At 42.6% G+C, this 27,918-nt stretch overlaps 1 protein-coding gene and 1 pseudogene across 1 annotated transcript; both read right to left on the bottom strand.

The window, feature by feature from the left end:
- Positions 1-8,441: 8,441 nt before the first annotated feature.
- Positions 8,442-9,174, bottom strand: LOC128283654 (uncharacterized; annotated as a pseudogene).
- Positions 9,175-20,041: 10,867 nt separating this feature from the next.
- LOC128283932 (uncharacterized) lies at positions 20,042-24,430 on the bottom strand. The gene is given in 5 exon segments (XM_053021346.1): positions 20,042-20,322; positions 23,461-23,562; positions 23,817-23,858; positions 23,861-24,142; positions 24,337-24,430. Coding segments are annotated over 5 exon segments (801 nt in total).
- Between the last annotated feature and the right edge of the window lie 3,488 nt (positions 24,431-27,918).

Here is a 27,918-nt window from a genome sequence, read left to right as displayed (position 1 = left end):
CCTTGGGACAAAAGGAAGAGTGGGCCTATAAGGTGCTTCCATTGTGATGGCCCAGACATGATTAAGGATTGTCCAAAGAAGGCTGCGCTCTCTGCTGTGGAAGCAAAAGTGGAGTCCGATGTGGAGGACAACAATATTGGTTCAATACTAGGGGGTGTTGAAGACAAGATGAGTCATGGGCTGATGTTTGCAGACATCATGGTAGCTGGCAAAAAGTTGAATGCACTTGTTGACACAGATGCGTCTGATTTATTCATGTCCGAAGGGGCTACGCATAAAGTTGGATTCAAGATTGAAAATGAGCTGAGTCAGATTAAGACGGTGAATTCGAAAAATGTTCCAATCAAGGGGGTTGCAAAGGGAGTAAATCTCTAATTTGGTGATTGGACCGGTAAGGCATCTATCAAGGTAATACCACTTGATGACTATGATTTTGTAGTTGGATTGAGTTTTCTTGATCAGGTTAATGCGACGATTTGTCCTTCCAGTAATTTCATGGTGATCTCGGATTCGAACCATCAATGCATGGTGAGATTGACAAGAAATGGGGGCCTGGAAGGGAAAACATTGTCCGCAATCCAATTTGCTAAGGGAGTACGTAGAGATGAAGTCTCCTACTTAGCCACTTTGAAGATTGAGGAAACCGATAAGACTGTAGGTGAGATCTCTAAGGAAGTGGGCCAAGTACTACAATCCTTTCGAGATGTGATGCCTGCAAAGTTGCCAAAGAGTTTGCCACCTAAGAGGGAGGTGGATCATAGGATCGAATTGGTGTCCAACATGGTGCCGCCAGCTAGGGCCCCATATTGTATGTCCCTGCTAGAATTAGAGGAAATACGAAAACAGTTAAAGGAGCTTTTAGATGCGGGATTCATTAGGCCATCTAAATCCCCGTATGGTGCACCAGTGCTATTTCAAAAGAAACATGATGGGTCATTACGGATGTGTATTGATTATCGGGTGCTAAACAAGATCACCATGAGGAATAGGTACCCTATTCCCCTCATATTCGACCAGCTTGGTAGTGCTAGATGGTTTACAAAGTTGGACTTGAGATCGGGGTACCATCAAGTTCGGATAGCCAAAGGAGACGAGCCAAAGACAGCTTGTGTGACGCGGTATGGCTCATATGAGTTTTTAGTGATGCCCTTCGGACTCATGAATGCCCCAACTACATTATGCACCTTGATGAATAAGGTACTTCAACCTTTCCTTGATCGTTTCATGGTTGTTTACCTTGAATATATTGTGGTGTACAGTAAATCACTCGACAAACATGTAGAACATTTGAGGGAAGTGTTCGAAACTTTAATAGAAAATGAGCTGTTCGTCAAAGAGGAGAAATGCACCTTTGCTCAACGAGAGGTGCCATTTCTAGGCCACATTGTGGGAGGTGGCAAGATCCGGATGGATGAAAGCAAGGTTCAGGCCATTACCGAGTGGGAGGCTCCAACCAAGGTGACAGAGTTGAGATCTTTCCTTAGGTTGGCAAACTACTATAGACGCTTTAACGAAGGCTACTCTAGAATTACCACACCCTTGACGGACATGTTGAAAAAGGGTAAGGTATGGGATTGGAACCCACAGTGTGAGAGGGCCTTTAATCAATTGAAGCAAGTAATGACAAGTAAGCCTGTACTTGCATTATCGGATTACTTGAAGCCTTATGAAGTACGCACGGATGCATCAGATTATGCCATTGGGGGAGTACTAATGCAAGAAGATCATCCCATTTCTTTCAAAAGTCGGAAGCTTAATGAGACAGAGTGGAGATACATGGTCCAAGAAAAGGAAATGACCGCTGTGGTGCATTGCTTGCGCACATGGAGGCATTATTTACTGGGTTCCAGGTTCGTGGTCCTTACTGATAATGTTGCCAACAGTTATTTTCTAACCCAGAAAAAGTTGTCTCCCAAACAGGCTCGTTGGCAGGTTTTTCTAGCGGAGTTCGATTTCACAATGGAATACAAGCCAAGAAGTGCCAACATGGTGGCTGATGCACTTAGTTGAAAGATGGAATTCACGGCCATTAGTCAACCCGACGGGTCCTTATTGGAGTGCATTCAAGAAGGGTTGTCCCATGACTCCACAGCCAAAAGCTTGATTGAGCTGGCCAAGGAGGGGAAAACGAGGAGATTTTGGCTAAATGGGGAATTACTATATACTCATGGGCACCGCCTCTATGTGCCTCATTATGGGAAATTGCGCAAGGAAGTCATGAAAGAATGCCATGACTCACGATGGGCGGGCCATCCGAGAATGCACCGTACCTTGACCCTTTTGGAGGATCGATACTATTGGCCTCACATGGGTGAAGATGTAGAGACCTATGTGAAGACTTGTCTAGTATGCCAGCAAGACAAGGTTGAGTTAAAAAGTCCCGCCGGCTTGTTACAACCCTTGCCCATTCCGAAAAGGCCATGGGAAAGTGTATCCATGGATTTTATTGTGGATTTTCCTAAGTTTGATGGATTTGCAAGTATTCTTATTGTGATAGACAAGTTTTCAAAGTATGCGACGTTTATTCCTATTACCCAGGAGTGCCACGCTGAGAAGGCAGCTCGCTTATTTCTTAGAAACGTGGTAAAATATTGGGGAGTGCCACTGTCTATTATCAGTGATAGAGATAGGAGATTTACGGGCCGGTTCTGGACAGAGTTGTTCAAGTCAATGGGCTCGGACTTGAACTTTTCCACAAGCATGCATCCACAAACTGATGGGCAAACTGAACGAGTGAATGCATTACTGGAGACATATCTTCAACACTATGTGAGTGCCACACAAAGGGATTGGCCCAAGTTGTTGGATGTAGCCCAATTTTCATACAACTTGCAATGCAGTGGGGCAACGAATCAAAGTCCGTTAGAGATAGTGACGGGCCAACAGCCACTCACACCCAACGCTGTTGCGACTCGTTATACAAGACCAAACCCTGTTGCGTATCGATTTGCAAAGGATTGACAAGAAAAGAATAACTTGGCTAGGGCTTGTTTAAAAAAAGCGAGCAAGCGCAACAAGAAGTGGGTCGATCAGAATCGAAGGGACGTGCAGTTTCAGGTGGGGGACTCAGTCCTTGCCAAACTACACTTGATGTTGCGATATACGGGTTTGCACAAGGGGCTTGTGGCGAAGGTATGAGGGGTCGTTTAAAGTCTTGAAGAAGGTAGGCAAGGTGGCCTACAAACTTGAGTTGCCAGCAATGCTGAAGCTCCACCCAGTGTTCCATGTAAGTATGCTCAAGCCATACCATGGGGATCAAGAAGATCCAAATCGAGGCAAGTCAGAACAAGCACCAATGGGGGTAAAGGTCTCTTATGACTGAGTAGTTGAAAACATTGAGACAGATCGTGTGGTGAGATGAAGGTATCATCGGCCATGACATGAATACTTGGTACAATGGAAGGGACTACCTAACAACGAAGAAAGTTGGGAACCTGCCGAGGTATTGTGGCAATTCCAAGAGAAGATAGCCCAGTTCCATGAGAGGGATGCGATGAGGGCGTCACTAGAACAAGTGGGGGAGAATGTCATGGGTTGCGAACGGAAACTCGCAACCATGACGGACTTGTGTGATTTATCGCTTTTGAGGGAGGTCATTTGGCCCACTCAGACTGGTCCAGTGCTTGGAGAGATTGAAAGCTCATCTCCGTAGCTTGGCAAATATGGAAAGTAATCTTCAAAGATATGCTTGACAAATATGGAAGGGGATCTTAAAAGATATGTGATCCTAGACTTTAATGTAATCTTTAGAAGATACGATTTTGTAATCTTAGAGATTTGATATCTTGATAGCTTTAGATCTTAGCCATTGATGTATTTCGATCTGTACCGTTGATATTGGGAAGGCTCAACTATAAATGTAACACCCTTCGCCCGTATCCCTTGTCGGAACAGGGTTCGAGGTGCTACCAGATTTAAACTCATCCATTTATATAAAACCAGACTGTAAAAATTTTTGATCAATTTTAAACTTTTCATACACACGTATATTATCCTTTAATAGGGCTTACAAGGCCCAAAATATTCATGAGGCATTATTAAATATTTACCAATATCTTAGTCTTGTATCATTTACTTACTCAACTTTACAACCCTATACATGCCATAGACTCGAAACACTAAGATTTATTTACGCCGATAGCGTAGACTTGACAATGTGATAATATCTCTAACGGCCTCCAACCCGAGCTAACCTGGCAACCCTAGGGAATATGGGAAAGAAAAGGGGAGTAAGCTTTACGCTTAGTAAGTTCATAAGAAAACAATAAGCAACTCATTAACAAGTTTTATCAATGTTTACAACATAATCACAAATTCACTACAAGTTGTCTTCTTGAGCAATAGTCACTAAATTATTTATAACTGGAGCTACAAAACTCCAAATCAATTTCCGTTAATTTTCCCTGAAAATAGACTCATATATATTCGATCCATAAAATTTTCAGAATTTTAGGTTTGGCCAATCAATACCAGATTTTTCTTAAAGTTTCCCCTGTTTCACTGTTTGACTAATCTGACCATTCTTTACTAAGAATCAAATTTCTCATTGTACAGAATTCAAAATATGTTATATTTGATTTCATTTGAAACTAGACTCATTAAGGAGTCTAAGCATATAAATTTTATCTTATAACCATTTTTGTACAAATTATAATGATTTTCTAAAAACAGAATAGGGGACCCCGAAGTCATTTGACTCTATCCCATGCCACTTCAAATATCTCATTATCACCAATTCTTTTGCTTACACGGTTTCTTTTATAAGAAACTAGACTCATTAAGCTTTAATTAAATAATTTATTCAGCTTCTAACTCAACTCCAACAATTTATGGTGATTTTCCAAAATCACGTTACTGCTGCTGTCCCAAGCAGATTTATTACAAATTTACTCTTTCACACATTCTTTGCATTCACATTATTTAGACATGTATATCACCAATCAATTTCATCACATATCTATAATTTCACTCAAGCATAATCTCAATGCAATACATCATGCTCAATGATTCGCACACAATCGCACAATCGTTCAAATTAGCAATTATAAGATGATTCCGCACATAGTCCACCCTTATCGATAATTTACGATGGTTTTGCCCTTACTCACATATATGACATAGGCATTTTCACCTATGCTTCTCATTTCACACTCATGATTCAATTCCAATCGATCTAACATGCATAAGAATATATCACATACCTGGCCAACTTAATGTATTGAACAAATTCAATTGCCGATTTAACACAAGGTCTCATAGTCTTAGACTTTTATCAAATCACCGACATTTAGCCTGCTAGGTTTTAAACCCGATAATATTATTCACCAGCTTAAAGCTTGCTAGGCTCAAAGCCCAAATATCACCATTATAAAGTCGTCTCATAAACAATTTATATAATATAACATGTATACCTGTTCACTTTGCTCTATTTAATCATTCAATCATAATTTATAATTTCCCTTTGAATCTTTCGATATTTTGCACACTAAGTGTCATTCTCAATATCTCGCACACTAAGTGCCATTCTCAATATTTCGTACACTAAGTGCCATTCTCAATATTTCGTACACTAAGTACCATATTTGATTGCCCCGCACACTAAGTGCCACATTTTGTCGATATGTCATCAGACGTTAAAATATTCACGTATATACAATTTATACGATATTAAAGCATTAGAAACATAAATTTAACAATGCTTATTGCAAACGAACGTACCTCGTTCGCGGTAACGATAAATTAGATCGACGAATCCGATACTTCGTTTTTCCTCGATATAGACTAAAGACGAGGCTTAACTTGATCTAATCAATCAAATTCAACTATTACAATTCATATTCTATTCATTTTAACTCAATTTCATATTTTGGTAAAATTACTATTTTACCTCTAAAGTTTTACTTTTATTCAATTTAGTCACTGAGCTCAAAAAACTGCAAATTAACTATTTTTAACCATAATTAAGATTAACCGAATATTCATGGTATTAAAACAGCCCATAAATTACTTTATGGAAAAATTACATTTTTGCCCCTGATATTTCAACTTCTTTACAATTTAGTCCCTAAGCTCGAAAATTTAAATTCACTCAATTTTTGGCCAAACCCATGCCTAGACAAATTTACTACTACTTCATAACAGCCCGTATTTTCATTTATTCACACTTTCAACCACATAATTTCAATAATTCACAATTTAATCCAAAATTGACATTTTTATCAAAATTCACTTTACAAAACATGTATATCCAACAACAATAATTTATTTTCCATCATCAACTATCAAAATACTCATGCACTCAACAATGGCAACATTCAAATACTTTATAGCTTTTGAAATTAGAGATACGGCTAGCTAGAATACGAAGCAACGATCTCAAAACATAAAAATTATCAAAACCTAACACAAAACATACCTAAATCACTTCATGCAAATGCCAAACTAAGGAAGCTTCAATGGCTTTCTTTTCTCCTCCATATTCGCCAAGAGATAAAATTTGCATGGCCATTTTATGTTTTATTTTTATTTAATACATTTTAATATTCCATTTACCTTTTGTCCTTTATAATAATACATAATTTCATATATGCCAAACCACCAATCTCCACTATCATAAAGTAATAGTTTAATTGATAAATAGAGACTTATACTTTAGTAAATCATGGAAAATAAACACTTAAACAATTAGAATGTAACTTTTTCATTTTACGCGATTTAGTTCTTTTTGCTTAATTAACTATCGAAATGATAAAATTTTTCAACGAAACTTTAATACCATCTTTTGCCACTCGTAAATATTTATAAAAATATTTACGACTCGGATTTATATAAATGAGGTCCCGATACCTCATTTCCTAAACCCACTTGACCTTAGGGTCATACCACTTGAACTTAATAAATGACTTATAAAACAAATATCACAATATCAAAAACATTTTTAAAATCACAATTAACTCGTAAATATTAAATATAATATTTACAAACCTACTCGTCGGATTTGGTGGCCCCGAAACCACTGTTCCGATTAACCCTAAAAATGGGCTGTTACAATAAATAGAGGCCTCTCCCCCTTATTGTATTCATTCAATGATTAATAGAATTTTGAGAGCATTCACTCAAACTTTTCTCTCAAGTGTTCTTATTTTTCTGTGGCTTTTGTTCATCTTTTGAGATCGTTCTTACTTCATTCTTCTGCTGTTCTTCGTGGGTTCTTTGGAGGAGTTCTATTGAATCCTCAATTGTTGCGAGATAGGCTGACTTAGGCGTTTTTGAGTGGAGAAACGCTTAAGGCCGTATGGATTGCTTGGGAAAACTCTAAGTCTGTGACACTAGTAACTGGTTCCCTCTGAAGTTTCCCTTAGTATAGCTGGAGCCCTTAGCGAGTTCTATCGGGTAAAGCCATTGATCAGAGGCATCTAGAGCTCAACGCCCTCGACCTCTTCTCAAACTTTAAATAGGTAGGACGGCGTGGCTGCTTCATTGAGCAGCGCCACGGAATCGAGAGCTCCAAGTGGGCCATTTTTGGTAAGCAGAACTGGCGATACGGGATGAACCAGAAGTCAAGTTACGGTGCCCAACTGCGCGCTAACCTAGAACCCACAAAAGGTGTTGGTCGATTAAGACGGCAGGATGGTGGTCATGGAAGTCGAAATCCGCTAAGGAGTGTGTAACAACTCACCGGCCGAATCAACTAGCCCCAAAAATGGATGGCGCTTAAGCGCATGACCTATACCCAACCGTCGGGGCAAGGGCTAGGCCCCGATGAGTAGGAGGGCGCGGTGGTCGTCGTAAAACCCAGGGCGCGAGCTCGGGCGGAGCGGTCGTCGGTGCAAATCTTGGTGGTAGTAGCAAATATTCAAATGAGAACTTTGATGGCCGAAGAGGGGAAAGGTTCCATGTGAACGGCACTTGTACATGGGTTAGTCGATCCTAAGAGACGGGGAAGCTCGTCCGATAACGTGTCCAGCGCGAGCTTCGAAAGGGATTCGGCTTAAAATTCCTTAACCAGGACGCGGCAGCTGACGACAACGTTAGGGAGTCCAGAGACGTCGATGGGGCCCTCGGGAAGAGTTATCTTTTCTATTTAACGTTAGGCGGCCCTTGAAAATCTAAAAGACCGAGTGCCATCCGCGCCCGGTCATACTCATAACCGCATTAGGTCTCCACAGTGAACAACCTCTGGTTAATGGAACAATGTAGGCAAGGGAAGTCGGCAAAATGGATTCGTAACCTCGGGAAAAGGATTGGCTCTTGGGTCTGGGCATGGGGGCCCTAGTCTCTAACCCATCGGTTACCGATGCACTGCTCAAGCTACTTTCAAGGTGAGAGTGGGTTGCCGCATGCCGATCGAGGACGATCGAAGCGGTTCCCTTAGGGGCCTTCCTGTATGCATTTAACAACAAACTCAGAGCGGAATGCGGACAAGGGAATCCATTGTTTAATTAAAACAAAACATTGCGATGGTCCTGCGGATGCTCACGCAATGTGATTTACGCCAGATGCTCTTAATGTCAAAGTGAAGAAATTCAACCAAGCGGTAAAGCAGTGGAAGTAACTATGACTCTCTTAAGGTAGCCCCAAATGCCTCATCATCTAATTAGTGACGCGCATGAATGGATTAACGAGATTCCCATTGTCCTCGTTTACTATCCAATGAAACCACCGCTAAGGGAACAGGCCCGCAGAATCGTGAGGAAAAAAGGCCTGTTGAGCTTAAATCTAGTCCGACTTTGTGAAATGACTTGAGAGGTGTAGGATAAGTGGGAGCTCTCGGGCGAAATTGAAATACCACTACTTTTAATGTTATTTTACTTATTTAGTGAATTGGAGGCGGGGCCGGCCCCTCTTTTTAGACCAAAGGTTGTCTTCGGCTGGCCGATCCAGGCAGAAGACATTATCAGGTGGGGAGTTTGGCTGGGGTGGCACATCTGTTAAAAGATAATGCAGGTGTCCTAAGATGAACTCAACGTGAACAGAAATCTCGTGTGGAACAAAAAGGTAAAAGCTCGTTTGATTCTGATTTCCAGTACGAATACGAACCGTGAAAGCATGGCCTATCGATCCTTTAAACCTTCAAAATTTGAAGCTAGAGGTGTCAGAAAATTTACCACAGGGATAACTGGCTTTTGGCAGCCAAGCGTTCATAAATCCTTCGATGTTGGCTCTTCCTATCATTGTAAAGCAGAATTCACCAAGTGTTGGATTGTTTACCCACCAATAGGGAACGTGAGTTGGGTTTAGACCCTCATGAAACAGGTTAGTTTTCCCCTACTGATGGCCGCGTCGCAATAGTAATTCAACCTAGTACGAGAGGAACCGTTGATTCGCACAATTGGTCATCGCACTTGGTTGAAAAGCCGATGGCTGGCTACCGTGTCTTTGGATTATGGTGAATGCCTCTAAGTCAGAATCAGGGCTAGAAGCGACGCAAGCGCCCGTTGCCCGATTTCCGACCCACAGTAAGGGCCTTTGGCCCCCAAGGGCATGTGTCGTAGGTGCAGCGACCCCCGCAGACAAGTCGCGGGCGCCTCCTTAGAGCGTAATTCCCACCAAGCGGCGAGTAGAATCCTTTGCAGACTACTTAAATACGCGACAGGGTATTGTAAGTGGCAGGGTGGCCTTGCTGCCACGATCCACTGAGATTCAGTCCTTTGTCGCTTCGATTCGTCCTTCCCTCCATCTCCCTTCCGATCCCCCCTTGTTCTTTTACACGTCCCGACCTTGGGGTCCCCAAGTGGGGGCCTTGGTGTAAGGAGTTAGTTAAACACTTGGCTGTGCTGCCCCCTCGAGAAACATGGCACAACGGGGGCCGTGGCGGTGCGGGTGCGAGCTTCCAACTGTTGGTGGTCCAAGCATTTGTTCAATTTTCTGCCGTGTCATGCCGTGCCGTGCCATCATGCCATAATTTATTCGGCTTCTTGTATTTGTTTTGGGCCAACAGAAAAAATTTCTAAGTTAAACACTTGGCCGTGCTGTCCCCTCGGGAAACATGGCACAACGGGGGCCGTGGTGGTGCGGGGTGCGAGCTCCCAACTGTTGGTGTTTCGGGCACTTGTTCAATTTTCTGTTGTGTCGTGCCATCATGCCATATTTCATTCGGCTTCTTGTATTTCTTTTGGGCCAAAAGAAAATTTTCAGTTAAAAATTACTAAGTGTAAGTGGCCTAAAAAAAATTTCCCCCATTTCAGGCATGTACCGGAGCCTCGGGCAACATGTACAACATAGGCCATCCCGTGGTACGGGTCATCGGGCAACATCGGCACCTTGGTGCCTCGGATGTGCGAGAGTGTTGGGCTGAAAAAAGTGTCCCTGTTTCAGACACATGAATGTCGACTGGTAGCACATTGACCAAGTTTTTTTAGCTCTTGAGAGGGGAAGTGATATTGAGTAGCCAGGGGTTATCCAGGGCACTGTCCATGCCTATCGCATTCTAGGACGTCGGTGCCCCCCACCACCGGTTAAGTTTCCGGTGGTGCTCCGACGATCCATCCTGGGGATGATCCGGCGAGCCTTCTCGAGATATATAAAATAGCGCAACAAGTCCCTCCCCAATCCCAAAAGGTAGAATTTAGATACCGTTACATGTTCGGCACCCAATAATGAATGAATCGTCTCAAAGGTAAAATTTGAATACCGTTGCATGCCGGTACCCAACAATGAATGAATCGTCCCTGTCCCTCCCCTTTTGCAACAAGAGCCTCCGGCACCTTTGGCCCCCAGTCGTGTGGTAGCCTTGTACACCGTCGACAGCGTGTGTCATCCTGTGGTACGGAGCCAACGGGCACCACCGGCCCCTTCGATGTGTTAGAGCATCAGGCAGCATCAGCACCTTAGTGCATCGGATGTGTGGGAGGGTTGAGCACCAAAGCTAATTTTGAGCCCCCGTTGGTGCAAAAGCGTCAGCACCATGGAGTGTCCCTGTTTCAGACACATGAATGTCGCCTGGTAGAGGTCTTATTTTTTTGCTAGTGTGTGTCTGCCTATTATTCATTAAATTTTATAGCAGTGATGAGGATTCTGAGTGTGTTGTTTCGGGTGTGCTTGTGTGTTGAATGACCTTCCTTTTTGGTTTTCATCCATTTGGTGGTACGGTGTTACCGTGTTGATGTGACAGGACCTAGTTGTATTTTCATCGGACATGATGTTTTCTTGCATGGAGTCCTGATTGAGTTTACGGTGATTCCTATTCGATTCCTTTCTTTATTTTACTATTTTGTATGATTTTCACTTTCTTGTGGTTTTTGCATGTTACCTTGTTGTTTTTCATGTGCTGGAGATTGGCGCGAGACCCAGGATATCAAGGTCTTTAATTTTCTTTGACATTTCTTTGCCCTCATTGTGTTTCTGCATGAAAGAAGAGCTTTTATATATTTTTACATCTGGATTGCATGGCTTCATGCATGACCAGTTTTATGCGCCCTCTTTTTCTGTTTCAAGATTTTAAGTTTGCACAGATCTCTCACCACCGTGTCTGCGGTTGATTTTGCGTTTCTGTACCACGGTGGTAGGTGTGGTTTTTCTTCTTAGCACCTATGTTTTTGACTTGCTGGGTTTTTTTTTTTATTCTGGGTTTGTTTTCTGTTGTGCTTTCTTTATTTTTGATTATCTTTGTTTTGTCTTCTTACGTTGTTTTTGTTCTCTGGTTTTATTTTCTTTCTTTTCTTCTCCCTATCTTGAGTCTTGTTTCGCATTTTCTTTTTTGGGGTTTTGTTTTTCTTTTGCATTTACTAGGGTTTCCTAGTCGTTGCTGGGTGCGACGGGGTTATCTTCTATTTTTTTGTTGTCTTTTTCCAGTGTCTGTCGTGGGGTGAGTAATGGAGGAGAGATAGTCCAATGACGAGGAGCTGATGATGAACGATATCAATGGGCTCTTAGAGCGATTAAAATTTTCAGATGAAGAATCTGTCTAGGTGGTCAGCACCAATGCTGGCAACAACCTACAAGGGTTTGAGTCTTAGGCTGTGGGAAAGTTCATGGCGGAAATGAAACCCAATCGGGAAGCTATGTACAGGGTTTTCTGATCCTCTTGGTTTACTAAACAAGAAGTGGATTTTGTAGCTCTGAATGATGAGGTCATAATAGTTAAGTTTGGGTGTGTGGAGGATTGAAGTAGAATTCTTAATCTTACGCCTTTGCTATTCAACAACTGTTTGTTCTCAATGCTGCCATTTGTAAAGGGACAAGACATTAACACTTATGATGTGACATCCCTAATTTAACCCTAGTCGGGAAGTGGTTTCGGGACCACAAAACTGGGTCACAAAAACATTTAAATACCTTATTCCATGCCAAATATATGTGAAAATGCATGTGTGAATTTTTAATTCTTTGATTTAGTTAAATTGAACGTGAATTGAAAGAAGAAGGACTCATGTGAAAGGATTTAAATATATGTGGCTAATTTTAAGAGGTTAGTAAAAGAATGAAGTAAAATAGATGGAGTTGCATGTCAAATAGTCCATTTCCTAAGGATAGTGGCGGCCATGACAAGATTATGGGCAAAGGGAACATGTTTCCAACATGTTAGGTTAGTGGTGTATGTAGGAAGCCATAAAATAAAAGCTAGCATTAAAGAATTGAAAAAAAATGATGAGCATGGATGCCCCCATTTGCCGTGAATTGAACAAGAAAAAAAAAAAAAGTGCTCATCCTTTATCAAATTTTTGTATTGCCGTGAGTAAGGGAGAGGGGGTTTGGAGAAGCTTGGCCATACTTGCAACTAGATTGAGGTATGTTTGATGTCATTCCTTAAGATTCATGCATGTTTTAGTTGTTAGTTTGAAACCTACTTAGCCCATGGCTTAGATTTCTTTGCTATTTGATGGAGATGAAGTTCGGCCATGGAGGTTGTCTTTCTTGGTTGGTATTTTAATGTTGTTGTGACGAAGCATGAAGAGAAGTGAGATGAATGTTTAATAAAAGGAGAATTTTGTGCCATTGAGTTCTTGTTGTTATATGTGTATGTGCATGAGTATTCGGCCATGCTATAGAATTCATGTTGCAAAAGAATTAATGCTTAATGTGATATATAATAGTACTTGTGAATGAGCTTGAGAGTATCTAAATTATTAGTTGGAGGTGTCGAATGTGGTCTTGGATGAATTTTAAAGAACAAAGAAATTTTGGGTGACTATAGGTCAAGGACATTCGGCCAAAGGCTTGTGTGCTAGCAAAGTCAGCCTAGATGGGGTAAATGTTAGGTGTTAAATGTTCATGAGATAAAATTTTGTGATTTGATGAATTAATGATGATAGTATAGTTGATGTCATGTATAAATATGTGGCAAGACGGTTAAACTAGTTAATTTATTGATTAAGCTCAAGAAGCTAGAGGTGGAGAATCAAGCAAAGGCAAAGGAAAGAACATCGAGTAGCCGAGTTGGAACCATTTTACCCAATACAAGGTAAGTCATTAAGCATATATTTGATATTGCTTAAATGATTGTAATATCTATGCAATTGTGTTTAATGAGATGAAATATATACAAATGTATGTGTATGAAAAGATGATATTGTTGAGCGTAAAAGAGATAGTGAAATGTGTAGGAAGTTTGCTTGGCACTAAGTGTGCGAGAAATAGATGTGTACGGTGATTGAGATTGGCACTTGAGTGTGCGGGCTTGTAATGTATGGCACTAAGTGTGCGAGTTTGGACTATATGGCACTATGTGTGCGGGCTTGAATCACATGGCACTAAGTGTGCGTGATTGAGTATTAAGCACTATGTGTGCGAACTCTACACATATCTCCGATTGAATATTTATATGGAGGTGTGACTTTATCGAGATGAGTATGGACAGCGGAAAGAGTAAGTACCTTGAGTTCATGGCTAATAGATGCTATGTTCATGCTCGGGTGGAGTTGGTAAGATTTAAATCTATGTGATGATTTCAATTGCATTACCGTAAATAAGGTATCGTGGAATAGATGAAAGTTCATTTGATTGCATGATTGTTGCTGAAATGAAATGATGTATGGAAATTGCTTCAAATATCCTATTGAATAGTATATGAAATGTAAATGTATGACTTGGTATGAGATTGATCCGAAGGTCTAAGGAACTATGGTATAGTTCGGTATGGTGGAACACTTGGCCTTGTTTCATTATTTCATTTTATGATAATTTTATTAATGGATGGTTGTGGAATGCTTATGACTTCTTGAGTTATAAACTCACTCGGTGTTTTCTTGTCACCCATTTTAGGTTTCTTGGACTCGTCTCCTTTTGGGTGCTTGGAAATCAACGAAGTCATCACACCGCAAGCAATTTTGGTATTGTCTTCTTAGTCAACTTAGGAGAACATTTGGCATGTATGGGCTATTTTGTTTTGTTAAATTTTGGGTTGTAAACTTTAAGCCATGTGAAAATGGCCTATGTGGTCGTTTGAGTGGGATGCTAGAACCTATAGCCACGAGTCTTAGAAACCTTAATTTTGATAAGGTGGCCATAATTTGTGTCATGTATGATGGATGATTAGTAAGGCTAAGGAAGGATTCATGAAATTGGCATAGTCTACTGCAGTAACTGTTGCGGACAGCAGCAGTGATATGAGATCGAAAAATCACTAAAAATAGTAGAAGTAGAATTAATTGCTAAAAAAATTACGTACTCGAAGCTTGATGGGTCTATTTTCATATGGATGAAACGAAACGACCATATGAGCTGTATTTTAAGAGATATTCAAGATTTCGTGAGACAGGGCCAGAACGGTTTCTGGATTCTATGTTTCGACTTTGAAAATTTACCATAAATTATCCAGAAACAATTAGAAGTCATGCCTTATATGCATAGATTCCCCTTTGAGTCTAGTTTTATTAGAAACAAACAGCATGAGCATTGGAGCTCTGTACGAGATGATATCCAGGTCGTAATGCGCAAAGGTCAGTGTAGTCGAACCCCGAAACAGGGGTGACTTTAACTAATAAACTGTACCAATTGGCCCGACCAAAAATTTTAGAAATAAATCCACGGATGGATATATGAGTCTAAATTCGGGGAAAATTTACGGAACTGGTTTTCGAGTTCTGGAACTCGAGATATGATTTTTAAGGTGACAGGGACGCAGTTTGCCAATTTGGACTGGAAATGTGAAAATAGTCATGTGACACATGAGAGTTGGTCTGAGAACCCCTCGTGTCCGACTCCGGCGACGGTATCGGGAACGGGGTGTTACATATGAGTTCAACATGTCCCCCATTTGGCTAAGGGTTTACAACTTCCCCCTGAAGCTTATGGATCGATCTACTGCTTTGGATGTGGGAACAGCTATAGGTAAGGTGGTGGCGATTGACTGGAAGGACAGAATCGGTGGCTGGCCTGAGTTTATGAGGCCAAAGATTATGATTAATATTCTAAAACCCTTACGGAGAATTGTGAAGTTGGTGGGTAGAGATGGAAGGGTTACAACGTGTATGCTAAAGTATAAAAGACTTCTAGACTTTTGCTACCTTTTTGGGTTGATCGGACATACTGTTAAAACTTGTAAAAACAAATTGCCAGGTCCTGTGTCTAATGAGGCAAACCTTCAATACGGTAGCTGGCTGAGGGTACCTGTGGCGGTACCAACCCAGGGTAGGGGAATAAGACGTAACAGGGTTGAAATAATGGCAACAAAGACCACTTTGAGTGCAGACAGTGAGGAGTGTAGATCAGACATGAGGAACAGATGTAGGCAACCCGATGAAAATGTAGTAGATAAAGGCCTGGAGGAAGGATCGGTGTCTACCTCCCCTGTGGAAAAAATGAGCCACAAAATCTCGAGGGATAGTATGGGTCGGTTCAAAAATAAGAGGAAGAGATTCAGGGGGCTGAGCGGTGATTGTACTGACGAAAGTCCATCCAAAGTTGTAAGGAAAAGACTGTTGGAGAATGATTTACCGATGAAGGCGGTGGCTGGAGATCAGCCCCGCCAAGAGCAACGAAAACCCTGTGCTAGAACTGTCGTGGGATTGGGAACCCTGCGACAGTTCGCGAACTGAAGCAACTTCTAGTTGTTAACAACCCAGATATTATTTTTCTATGTGCAACAAAAGTTAAGTCTAACGATTTTTCTCGTATTCATACGCTGTGTAGGATGGAAGGATGTCTCACTGTGAGTGCGGAAGGGAAGAGTGGTGGTCTGGCTTTGCTGTGGAGGGAAGGGATGAAGGTGACTATTCAAAACTATTCTAAATACCATATTGATTCTCTGGTCTGCTTGGACGATGGGATGAGGCTGCGGTTTATTAGATTTTATGGCCAAGCTTATCCGAACAATAGGAACCACTCGTGGGATATGCTTAGGAGGGTGAAGTGAATGGTTAATGAAGGTTGGATTGTGGCTGGAGATTTTAATGCTATTCTAAACAATGCTAAGAAGGAAGGGGGTCGGAGGAAGCCGCGTAGCTCTGTGGAGGATTTTTGTAAGTTGCTGGAGGAGCTGGCGCTGGTTTATGTTAAGACTAAAAATAGGTGGTTTACGTGGACCAATAATAGGGAGGGCCCTGACTTAGTTAAGGAGAGATTGGATAGATTCCTTATATCTGAAAATATTATTGGTAATTATGCGTCAATCCAAGTCTGACCATGAGGCGATCATTATGGACACCTTGGGCTGTAAGCCTGGGGATAACAACACTGACCCTAGGACGTGGTTCAGATACGATGCTTGTTGGAATAAGGAGAAGGAGGCTCATGATATCGTCACCAGTATTTGGTCAAAGAGTGAGAGCAACCTCTTGGATAAGCTGAAGCTAATTCGTAAGAAGCTTGGTCCATGGTAACATCAACGCTATAAAAGGATGAAAAAGAAAATTAGCGATCTGAAGAAGACTATTAGTGATATTATGGATGGGTCTAATTGTGAGAATACGATAGGCATGCTCAAATCGGCCCGTAGTAAATTGGGGTATTTTTATGAAGTGGAGGAGAGGTACTGGGCTATACCTGCTTGTACTCAGTGGCTTAGGGAGGGGGATAGGAACACTCGTTATTTCCAAGTGCAAGCTTCGGGTCATCGGAAGAAGAATAATATTGATAAACTGAAAGACGTGCACGGCATGTGGCATGATGAGAAGAGTGAAATATGTGATATCGCGTGGAACTACTTCAACGACCTCTTCAAATCCAATGTTAACCTGAGTGATGTTTTTGATCTTTCTTTTATCCCTGCTTGTGTTACTGACGGTATGAACAGTAGGTCGAGTAGGGAGTTCACTGACGAGGAAATTTTGAGGGCTTTTAATCAAATAGACCCTCGGAAGGCTCCTGGGATTGATGGGCTCTTGGGGAGTTTCTTCAAAGATCATTGGCAGACAGCGGGTCAATATGTTTTAAAGTTGTACCATGATACTGTTAAAGGAAGAAAAAACGTTGACTGTATTAATGAAACTTTGCTTATTATGATTCCTAAGATTAAAGATCCGTGTGTTATGCCTAGCTTTTGCCCAATAAACCTTTGCAGGGTCATTTATAAGATCATATCGAAGGTCCTGGCTAATAGGCTTAAAGAGGTCTTACCTTACTGTATTAGCCATAATCAGAGCGCCTTTGTGCCTGGCTGGATGATCCATGATAACATGCTGATTGCCCATGAGCTTATGCACTACCTCCGTAGCTCTAAAAATGGACCAAACAAAGGATGTGTGATTAAGCTCGACATGAGCAAGGCTTATGACCCAGTGGAGTGGGGGTTTCTGGAAAAAGTGATGCTAAAGCTTGGCTTCTCGAGGGAGTGGGTCGAGAAGGTTATGTCTTGTGTGAGCACGATTCGGTACAGAGTAAAGTGCAACACGAGCCTTACCGACGTTATTGTCCCAAAAAGAGGGATCCATCAAGGGGATCCGTTATCTCCTTATCTTTTTCTTTTCTGCATGGATCTTTTTTCTCGTATGTTGATTAATGCACAGACTAATAATAAGATTAAGGGTATCCGTGCGAGTAAGGATGGCCCTAGAATTAACCACTTATTCTTCGCTGACGATGCATTATTGTTTGTTAGGAACAATCGTATTGAGGTGGAAACTTTCTTGTGGATCCTGGATATGTTTGAGAAGATGTCGGGCCAAAGTATTAATTTAGAGAAGTCAATGGTATGCTTCGGTCCTAATACGCCCTTAGCCCAGAGGATGACTACGAGTAGCTTACTTAAAATCAGGGTGGTTGACAGGTTGGATGACTACTTGGGGCTTCCTATACCGGTCGGTAAAAAGAAATCTGGTGCTTTCAAAAACATCCTGGATCGCATTGCCAATAGGATTAACAGCTGGTCGAAACGCTTGTTTTCTAATGGGGGAAAGGAGATTTTCATCAAGTCGGTTCTCCAATCAATCCCTACATATGCCTTCTCTATCTTTTTGGCCCCTAAAGGGGTACTGGAGGAAATTCAAGCTATGATTCGTCGATTTTGGTGGGGAGGCAGTGAACAGAACAGAGGGTGGAACATGTTAGCTTGGGATCGTATGTGCCATCCCAAGGGCATGGGAGGTATTGCGTTTAGGGATCTTTGGCTCTTTAATGTGGCTCTTTTGGGTCGACAAGTTTGGCGTTTCATCCACTGCAAGGATTCTTTATGCTATAGGGTGTTGAGTTCAAAATATTTCTCAGATGGTGATGTTTTTCAGCCGAAAAGATTGGATAAACCGTCTTTCACGTGGCAAAGTATCACCAAGGCTGCTAGGGTGCTGCATGCGAGATTCGGCTGGAATGTTGGAAACGGGAGAAATATTAATATTTGGACTGACAACTGGGGCTTTGAAGGGCTGTCGGGTTCGTCCATTCGTAGCGAGAGAGGGATGGTCCCTGAGACTAAGGTGTGTGAGCTGTTGAATGAGAGTAAGGACGGGTGGAATAATAAGAGGATCCTTGAACTCTATGGTGAGAGTTTGAGGGACTAGATTTGTAATTTTCTCATTATTCATAATAGCCTTGACGACCAGCGTATATGGTTCCATAACCCTAATGGTTTTTTCTCGTCTAAATTAGCTTATTCCTGGCTGATTCTCAAGCAGTTTGGGTACGATCCATACAGATTCTTCTGGAAATTCATTTGGAAGCTCAACACGCTCCCAAAAATTTGTATTTTTTGCTGGAGATTGTGCCACGAGATCCTTCCAACATTCAACAAAATTGCTAGCATTCAAAGTGACTTCAACAACTTGTGCCCGAGATGTGGTCTTGCTAAGGAAACTATCATTCATATGCTGAAGAACTGCCTGAAGGCTAGGGAGGTGCTGGAATACGGGGGCCTTAACAACAATCTCCTTGTGGGTAATTTTTCTCGATGCATTGACTGGCTTGAAGAGGTGGCCCACGTTCCGGATAAGACTACCATGTCTGACCTTGTTACGGTTCTTTGGAACATTTGGAACGGCAGGAATAATTTGATTTTTATGGGTGTTGAGGATGGGGCCAAAGTTACCTGGGAGAGAGCGGCGCCTTTAAGCCAAGACTATCGTATTTTTAATTTGGTGGTAGCCCCTATGCTGCCGCATTTGAGGCTAGATAAAGTGTGGACAAAGCCAGGTTTAGGTGTGATTAAAATTAATTTCGACGCTACTGTTGTTGGCAAGCATATGTGTTTTGGTTTAGTGGCTAGGGACGCCGAAGGTTTCGTTCTCGGAGGTAGAATGGGGAGAGTTAATAAAGAAATGCAAATTGAATGGGTTGAGATGCAGGCGTTGGATGAAAGTATTAACTTTGCCAGGACCAACGGATGGGACAAGCTCGTTGTGGAATCTGACTGTGCAAACTTGGTTAATTGCTTCAACAAGAGAAGCTCTGACTTGACTACGTTGGGCCATTGTTTATGGTGTTTGTTTAATCAATGTAATTTTACTTATTTTAATTTTTTGGGCCCCTAGATGCTGTAATAAAATAGCAGACCGGTTGTGTAAGCTGGTTAAGGATAATAATTATTGTATCATGGATTTTAGTGTGAACTATCCTAAGAAGATCCATGAATTAGTTTTAATTGATGCAATAAATTGAAGTTGACCCCTGGGTGTTTTATCAAAAAAAAAAGAATGTCACCTGGTAGCACATTGACCAAGTTTTTTTTAGCTCTTTAGGGGGGAGGTGATATTGAGGCGAACAGGGGTTGTCCAGGGCACTGCCTACGCCCACCGTATGTCTGGACATCGGTGCCCCCACCGTCGATTAGGTTCCCGACTGTGCTCCAGCGAGCCATTCCAGCGATGCCATCCTGACGGTGCTCCGGTGAGCCATCCCAGTGGTGCTCCGGGGAGCCATCCCAGAATATAAAAAACGATGCAACGAGTCGTCTCCGCTCCTCCCTTTTTAGAATCGTCCCGGTCCCTCCCCTTTTGGAACAAGATCCTCCGGCACCTTGGGCCCTTAGTCATGCCAGAGCATCAAGGACCCTTGGTAATCTAGGACATCAATGGTGCGAGAGCATCGGCACATTACTACTTGGACGTGTTAGAGCCTTAGAAGCCATTGGCAACTTAGGACGTCTGTGGTGCGAGAGCCTCGAGCAGCATCAACACCTTGGTGCTCGAATGTGCGGGAGCCTCGAGCAGCATCGACACCTTAGTGCCTCGGATGTGCGGGAGCATCGGACACCATCGGCAAACTAGGCCACTGGTTGTGCAGGAGCCTCGGGCACCATCGGTAATCGAGGCCCTTGGTCGTACGGGAGCCTTGGGCACCATCGGCAACCTAGGCCCATGATCGTGCGGGAGCCTCGGGCACCATCAGTAACCTAGGCCCTTCGTCGTGCGGGAGCCTCGGGCACCATCGATACCTAGGCCCCTAGTCGTGCGGGAGCCTCGGGCACCATCGGCACCTTGGTGCTTGGATGTGTAGGAGCCTCGGACACCATCGACAACCAAGGCCCATGGTCGTGCGGGAGCGTCAGGCACCATCGGCAACCTAAGCCCCTAGTTGTGCGGGAGCCTTGGGCACCATCGATAACCTAGGCCCTTGGTCGTGCAAGAGCCTCGGGACCATCAGCACCTAGGCCCTTGGTCCTCTGGGAGCCTCGGGCATTATCAACACCTTGGTGCTTGGATGTGCAGCAGCCCCGGACACCATCGGCAACCTAGGCCCTTAGTCGTGCGGGAGCCTCAGGCACCATCGACACCTTGGTGCTTGGATGTGCGGCAGCCTCGGACACCATCGGTAACCTAGGCCCTTGGTCGTGCGGGAGCCTCGGGCACCATCGGCAACCTAGGCCCCTGGTCGTGCGGGAGCCTCAGGCACCATTGGTAACCTAGGCCTTGGTCGTACGAGAGCCTCGGGCACCATCGACACATTGGTGCTTGGATGTGCGGAAGCCTCGAACACCATCAGGAACCTAGGCTCTTGGTCGTGTGGGAGCCTCGGGCACCATCGGTAACCTACGGCCTTGGTCGTGCGGGAGCCTCGGACACCATTGGCACCTTAGTGCCTCAGATGTGCGAGAACCTCGAGCAGCATTGGCACCTTGGTGCTTGGATGTGTGGGAGCCTCGAACACCATAGGCAACCTAGGACGTTGGATGTGTGGGGCACCCTGGTGCCTCTGATGTGCGGGCTAAAGAAAAGTGTCCCCGTTTTCGACATACGAATGTTGCCTGGTACCGTAGCGTAGCAGCAAGCGTAGCACGTGTTTTGAGTTTTTTCTCCAAGATTTAGGCGTTTTCTTTTCTTGTTTTTTTTCCTTCGTGTGTCTACCTTATTCTTCGAATATTATGGCAGTTGTGAGGTTTCTGAGTGCATTGATTTGGGTGTGATTTTGTGTTGTTGGCTTCCTTTTTTCATTATTTTTTGCGGTAGAGGTATGGTGTTTCTGCTTGATGTGATTGGGTCTGGCGGTGCTTCTGGTCGGACAAGATGTCTTCTCTGTAAGGCTACTCGTTTGAATTGTACGGTGATTTTGTCCGTTTCTTTATCTCTTTAGTTTTCTTTAAATAGTCTTGTTTTTCTTGGTGTTCGTGTTCTTTGGTTTTTTTTTTTTGCATGAGTTTCTGCTTCCTTGATGTTGGATTTTTGAGGGCCCCATGGAGGCCAGAAAATTTAATTTTCTTTTGACTTTTCTACATCCTTGTTGAGATGTTTCTGCATGAAATAAGGGTTTTGCTATCTGTACGTATAGGCTGCATGGCTTCATGCTTGAGGGTTCTGTGAGGTCTGTGTCTGCTATTTTTTATTTTCTTCTCTGAGTTTGGCTGTTTTTTCATTTCTTTTTCGAGTCCGGTGTGTCTCTTTTTTGTTTCTTGCTGGGTTTCTTTCAGTTTCTGTGGCTTCTTTTCGGCTGAGGGTGGCTCGCGTCGTGGTTTCTTCTTCTTCCTTATTTTGTGTTTGATCGCCTGTTTTTTATTTCTTCTTTTTTGGGGTTTTGTTTTTCGCTGGGTTTTCACTTAGTTTTTGTCTATTTCTTTTTTCGAGTGCTTTGTGTTGGATTTTTTGGCTTGTGGCTGCTGGTCTTTATTTTGGTGCGCAGGGTCTTTGGATTCGTGTGTTTGATTTCTTGACGTTTCTGCCTTCTTCTGTTTGCCTGGTTTGGTTTTTGCTGTGGGCTATCGTTATGGCCGAAAGGATAGAGGACGATACGACAATGTTGACGAAGGAGATAAATGAGCTTTTAGAGAAGTTAAAATTCTCGGAGGATGAATCGGTGCAAGTTATTAGCACAAATGGCAATAAAGAAATGCAAGGGTTTGAATCTTGGGTGGTGGGTAAGATTATGGCGACTGAGACTCCAAACAAAGAAGCGATGTATAGGGTTTTCCCCTTCTATGGAAACATCAAATTCTCACTCTAACATGTACTTATGACTATTCGGTATTTTTATCGATTAAGCCCTTTTGCTCGTTTTCACTTAAAACCGAGTAGCACAAGTTGTCTAACATAATTCAAAACCTCATATTCTATCATAAAACACCAAAATACACAAATTTCACCTATGGGTTTTTTTCCAAATATAAAACCTAGGTTAAATTATTGCTAGAATAAGCTAAATCAAGTTACCGGGACTCCAAAAATGTAAAAATCATTAAAAACGAGGCTAGAACGGACTTACAATCGAGCTTGGAAGCTTGAAAAACCCTAGCCATGGTTTCTCCTTGCTATATTCGGCCATGGGGTTGAAGATGAGCAAAATTGGCTTTTAATTTTGTATTTTAATTCATTTTACCCCTAAATGACCAAAATGCCCTTACTACTAAACTTTCTAAAAATTCCATCCATGTCCAATTTTTTTCCATAGACTTAGAAATTGGTAAAATTGCTATTTAAGACCTCCTAATTAATATTTCAAAACAATTTCACACTAGAAACTTCTAGAATGCAAGTTTTGTAAATTATTCGATTTAGTCCCTAATTTCAATTTAAGCACTTTATGCATAAAATTTCTTCACGAAATTTTCACACAATCATGCAATCATATCATAGACCTTAAAATAATCATAAAATAATTATTTCTATACCAGATTTTGTGGTCACGAAACCACTATTCCGACTAGGCCTAAAATCAGGATATTACATAGCGGAATGCGATACTTGGTGTGAATTGCAGAATCCCGTGAACCATCGAGTCTTTGAATGCAAGTTGTGCCCCAAGCCATTAGGTCGAGGGCACGTCTGCCTGGGTGTCACGTATCGTCGCCCCCATCCAACCCCGATCCCTTGGGACTCGGTTGGACCGCGGACGAAAATTGGCCTCCCGTGCGCTCACAGCCAGCGGTTGGCCTAAATTCGAGTCCTCGATGACATAATCGTCGTGAAAATCAGTGGTAATGCTGTAAGCAACCTTGTTCGGAGTCATGCGCGTTAGTCGATCGAGACCCTTAAACCCTTTCGGCATCGCATCGCGACCCCAAGTCAGGCAGGATTACCCGCTGAGTTTAAGCATATCAATAAGCGGAGGAAAAGAAACTTACCAGATTCCCCTAGTAACAGCGAGTGAACCGGGAAAAGCCCAGCTTGTGAATCGAGCACCACTGGCGTTCGAATTGTAGTCTGGAGAAGCGTCCTCAACGGCGGACCGGGCCCAAGTCCCCTAGAAAGGGGCGCAGGAGAGGGTGAGAGCCCCGTCGTGCCCAAACCCTGTCGCACCAGGAGGCGCTGCTTACGAGTCGGGTTGTTTGGGAATGCAACCCTAATTGGGCGGTAAATTCCATCCAAGGCTAAACACGGGCGAGAGATCGATAGCGAACAAGTACCGCGAGGGAAAGATGAAAAGGACTTTGGAAAGAGAGTCAAAGAGTGCTTGAAATTGTTGAGAGGGAAGCGGATAGGGGCCGGCGATGCGCCCCGATCGGATGTTGAACGGTGAGAGTCGGTCCGCCGATTGGCTTGAGGCGAAGACTGACATGGGTCGTGGCGACGGCCCAAGCCCAGGTCTTTGATATGCCTGAAGAGACATTGTCGCCTCGATCATGGGATCCAGCACGCGCCGTTTCGGCATGCTTTGACACCTGCGTGCTCCGGCCGCCGGCCTGCGAGCTCTCCATTTAGCCCGTCTTGAAACACGAACCAAGGAGTCTGACATGTGTGTGAGTCAACGGGCTAGAAAAACCGTAAGGCACAAGGAAGCTGATTGGCGGGATCCCTTGCGGGTGCACCGCCGACCGACCTTGATCTTCTGAGAAGGGTTCGAGTGAGAGCATACTTGTCGAGACTCGAAAGATGGTGAACTATGCCTGAGCGGGGCGAAGCCAGTGGAAACTCTGGTGGAGGCCCGTAGCGATACTGACGCGCAAATCGTTCGTCTAACTTGGGTATAGGGGCGAAAGACTAATCGAACCGTCTAGTAGCTGGTTCCCTCCGAAGTTTCCATCAGGATAGCAGGAGCCCTTAGCGAGTTCTATCGGATAAAGCCAATGATTAGAGGCATCAGGGGCACTACGCCCTCGACCTATTCTCAAACTTTATATAGGTAGGACGGTGCGACTGCTTCATTGAGCCGCTCCACAGAATCGAGAGCTCTAAGTGGGCCATTTTGGTAAGCAGAAGTGGCGATGCGGGATGAACTGAAACCCAATTATGGTGCCCAACTGCGCGCTAACCTAGAACCCACAAAGGGTGTTGGTCGATTAAGACAGCAGGACGGTGGTCATGGAAGTCGACATCCGCTAAGGAGTGTGTAACAACTCACCTGCCGAATCAACTAGCCCCAAAAATGAATGGCGCTTAAACGCGCGACCTATACCCGGTCGTCAGGGAAAGGGCCAGGCCTCAATGAGTAGGAGGGCACGGTGGTCGCTGCAAAACCCGGGGCAAAGAGGGGAAAGGTTCCATGTGAACGGCACTTGCACATGGGTTAGTCGATCCTAAGAGACGGGGGAAGCCCGTTCGATAGTGCGTTCAGCGCGAGCTTCGAAAGGGAATCGGGTTAAAATTCCTAAACCGAGATGCGGCAGTTGACGGCAACGTTAAGAAGTCCGTAGACGTTAGTGGGAGCCTCGGGAAGAGTTATCTTTTCTATTTAACGGCCTGCCGACCCTAGAAACGACTCAGTCGGAGGTAGGGTCCAGCGGCCGGAAGAGCACTGTACGTCGCGTGGTGTCCGGTGCGCCCCTGGCGGCCCTTAAAAATCTAGAGGATCTGTGACAGCCCAAAATTGACCCTAGTCGGGAAGTGGTTTCGGGACCACTAAACCGAGTCACCGAAATGTTTGAATGTAATATTTATTGTCTAGAATATGTAATTATGAATTTGTGAAAATTTCAAGTTCCGATTTAGCCGATTGCATGTGAATTCAATTAGTAGGACTTGTGTGACACTTTTGAAAAGTGAAAGGCTAATCTATAAGGACCTAATAGTGCATGTAGTCAAGGGAGGACTTGCATGTCAAATTTCCCCCAAGTTCTAGTGGCCGGCCATGACAAGGAATCATGGGCAAAACATGTCACTGAAACATGTTTTGTTGGTGCATTAGGGAGAAACAATAAACAAATAAGTATGGGTAATAAAGAATGAAAAAAAAAATGTGTGTGAGTGAACCCCCCCTTGCCGTGTATTGAGGAAAAGAGAAGAAAAAAAAATTTGTTCATCCATTTTTTCTCCCTTGACCGAAAATACTAGAGGAAGGAAGGAATTTTGCTTCATGTTTGGTTTTGAAGAGGATTAGGAAGAGGTTGGCTATACTTGCATCAAGATTAAGGTATGTTTGAGGTTGTGCCATGAGATTCATGCATGTTTTTAGTTGCTAGCTTGATGTTCTTGTTAGCCCATGGTTCAAATCTTTGCTATGTCATGGGAATGAAATTCGCCAAAGTGAATGTGGTGTTAATGCCATTGCATGCTAAATATCAAGCTTGATAATGAAACATGTGATGGGGATTGAGGACTCTTAGATTTTCTTTTAGCATTTTGAAGGAGATACTAAGTTCTTTGTTTAATCATGACCAAAATTATGGTGTTGTGGTATTCGCCATGGTATATCCATAAGTATGATTCATGCATGTTGCATAGTAAGTAAGATTTAAGCTTTGGATATGTGTATATATTTGGATATAAGCCACTTGAGAATTCGCCCTTGCACCTACATGAATATATGTTTGCACATGATGTATTGGTATGACATATATACTATTTCAAGTGTATATTTGCTTGTGATGATGTTTTGGTTATGAAGTAAATGAGAGAGGTGTATTGAGCTACGATATGTAATCGTTAGTAGTAAAATGTATGCTGTTTTGTGTGGTATTAAGTGTATAATTGGCCTCAACATGGACATGTATATTCGCCACATGAGGGAAATTGGTGTGCATGCATTCGGTTAGAGGCAAGCATATTGATGCCTATTCTTGGCTTAGAAAATTGGCTAAGAGGAATATTAACTAATGTGTTGAGTTCGATTCATGATTTCGCACATATGCGACTTTGATGCCTAATGAGTATATATATTGGCTAAGTATCTTGTATTCCTCTTTTCGATGCTCAAATGATTAAGTCAATTTGTTTGTTTAATTAAGCTCAAGAGCCTAGAGGATCAAGTTGGATAAGGGAAGGAAGAAGTGATCGAATAGCCTTGAAATCGTTCGACCACATCCGAGGTAAGTTTTAAGCGATTAATCGTTGAGTAAATTCAATCATAATAGGACATAATGAGTTGATTTGATAAGATATGATGTGGCCATGATATGTCTTAAGCCCAAATGGTAAGTTCATAAGTGTTTGGACTTGGAAAGTTAAGAGCAAATTGTAATAAATTGCTTGGACAGCAGCAGTAATGTGATTTTAGAAAATCACTATAAATTGTTGGTGTGGAATTATAGGCTGAATAAAACATGTAATCAAATCTTAGTTGGTCTAGTTTCTTATAAAAGAGACCGTGGAAGCAAAGGAATTTCCTATAAAGAGATATTTAAAGTTGTCCGGGACATTGTCGGAATGACTCAAATCCCTGTTCTGTTTTTGGAAAATCATTATAATTTGTACAAAATGGTTATGAGATAATATTTATATTCTTAGACTCCTTAATGAGTCTAGTTTCAAATGGAATCAAATAAAACACATTATGAATTTTGTACAATGAAAAATTTAATACGTAGTGAAGAGTGGTCAGATTGGTCAAACAGTGAAACAGGGGAAACTTTAAGAAAAATCTGGTATTGATTGGCCAAACCTAAAATTCTGAAAATTTTATGGATGAAAGATACATGAGTCTACATTCGGGAAAATTAACGGCAATTGATTTTGAGTTTTGTAGCTCAGTTATAAACAATTTAGCGACTGTTGCTCAGGAAAAGAAAACTGCTTGTAGTGAATAGGTGATTTTGTTGTAAACTTTGATGAAATTATTTGAGTTGCTTATGAGCTATTGCTGAAATTGATGTACAAGAAAAATATGAAATATGTAGGAGATGTATATATGTGATAAGGCCTAATGGCCAATGTGATGAATGTGAAAGAGTATATATGTGATAAGGCCTAATGGCCAATGTGATGAATGTGAAAGAGTATATATGTGATAAGGCCTAATGGCCGATGTGAT

This window comes from Gossypium arboreum, chromosome 11 (assembly GCF_025698485.1).
Source record: "Gossypium arboreum isolate Shixiya-1 chromosome 11, ASM2569848v2, whole genome shotgun sequence".
In the NCBI taxonomy this organism is placed as follows: domain Eukaryota; kingdom Viridiplantae; phylum Streptophyta; class Magnoliopsida; order Malvales; family Malvaceae; genus Gossypium; species Gossypium arboreum.
The sequence above is the reverse complement of the archived record's forward strand: the minus strand, read 5'-3'. Positions and strand labels throughout refer to the sequence as shown.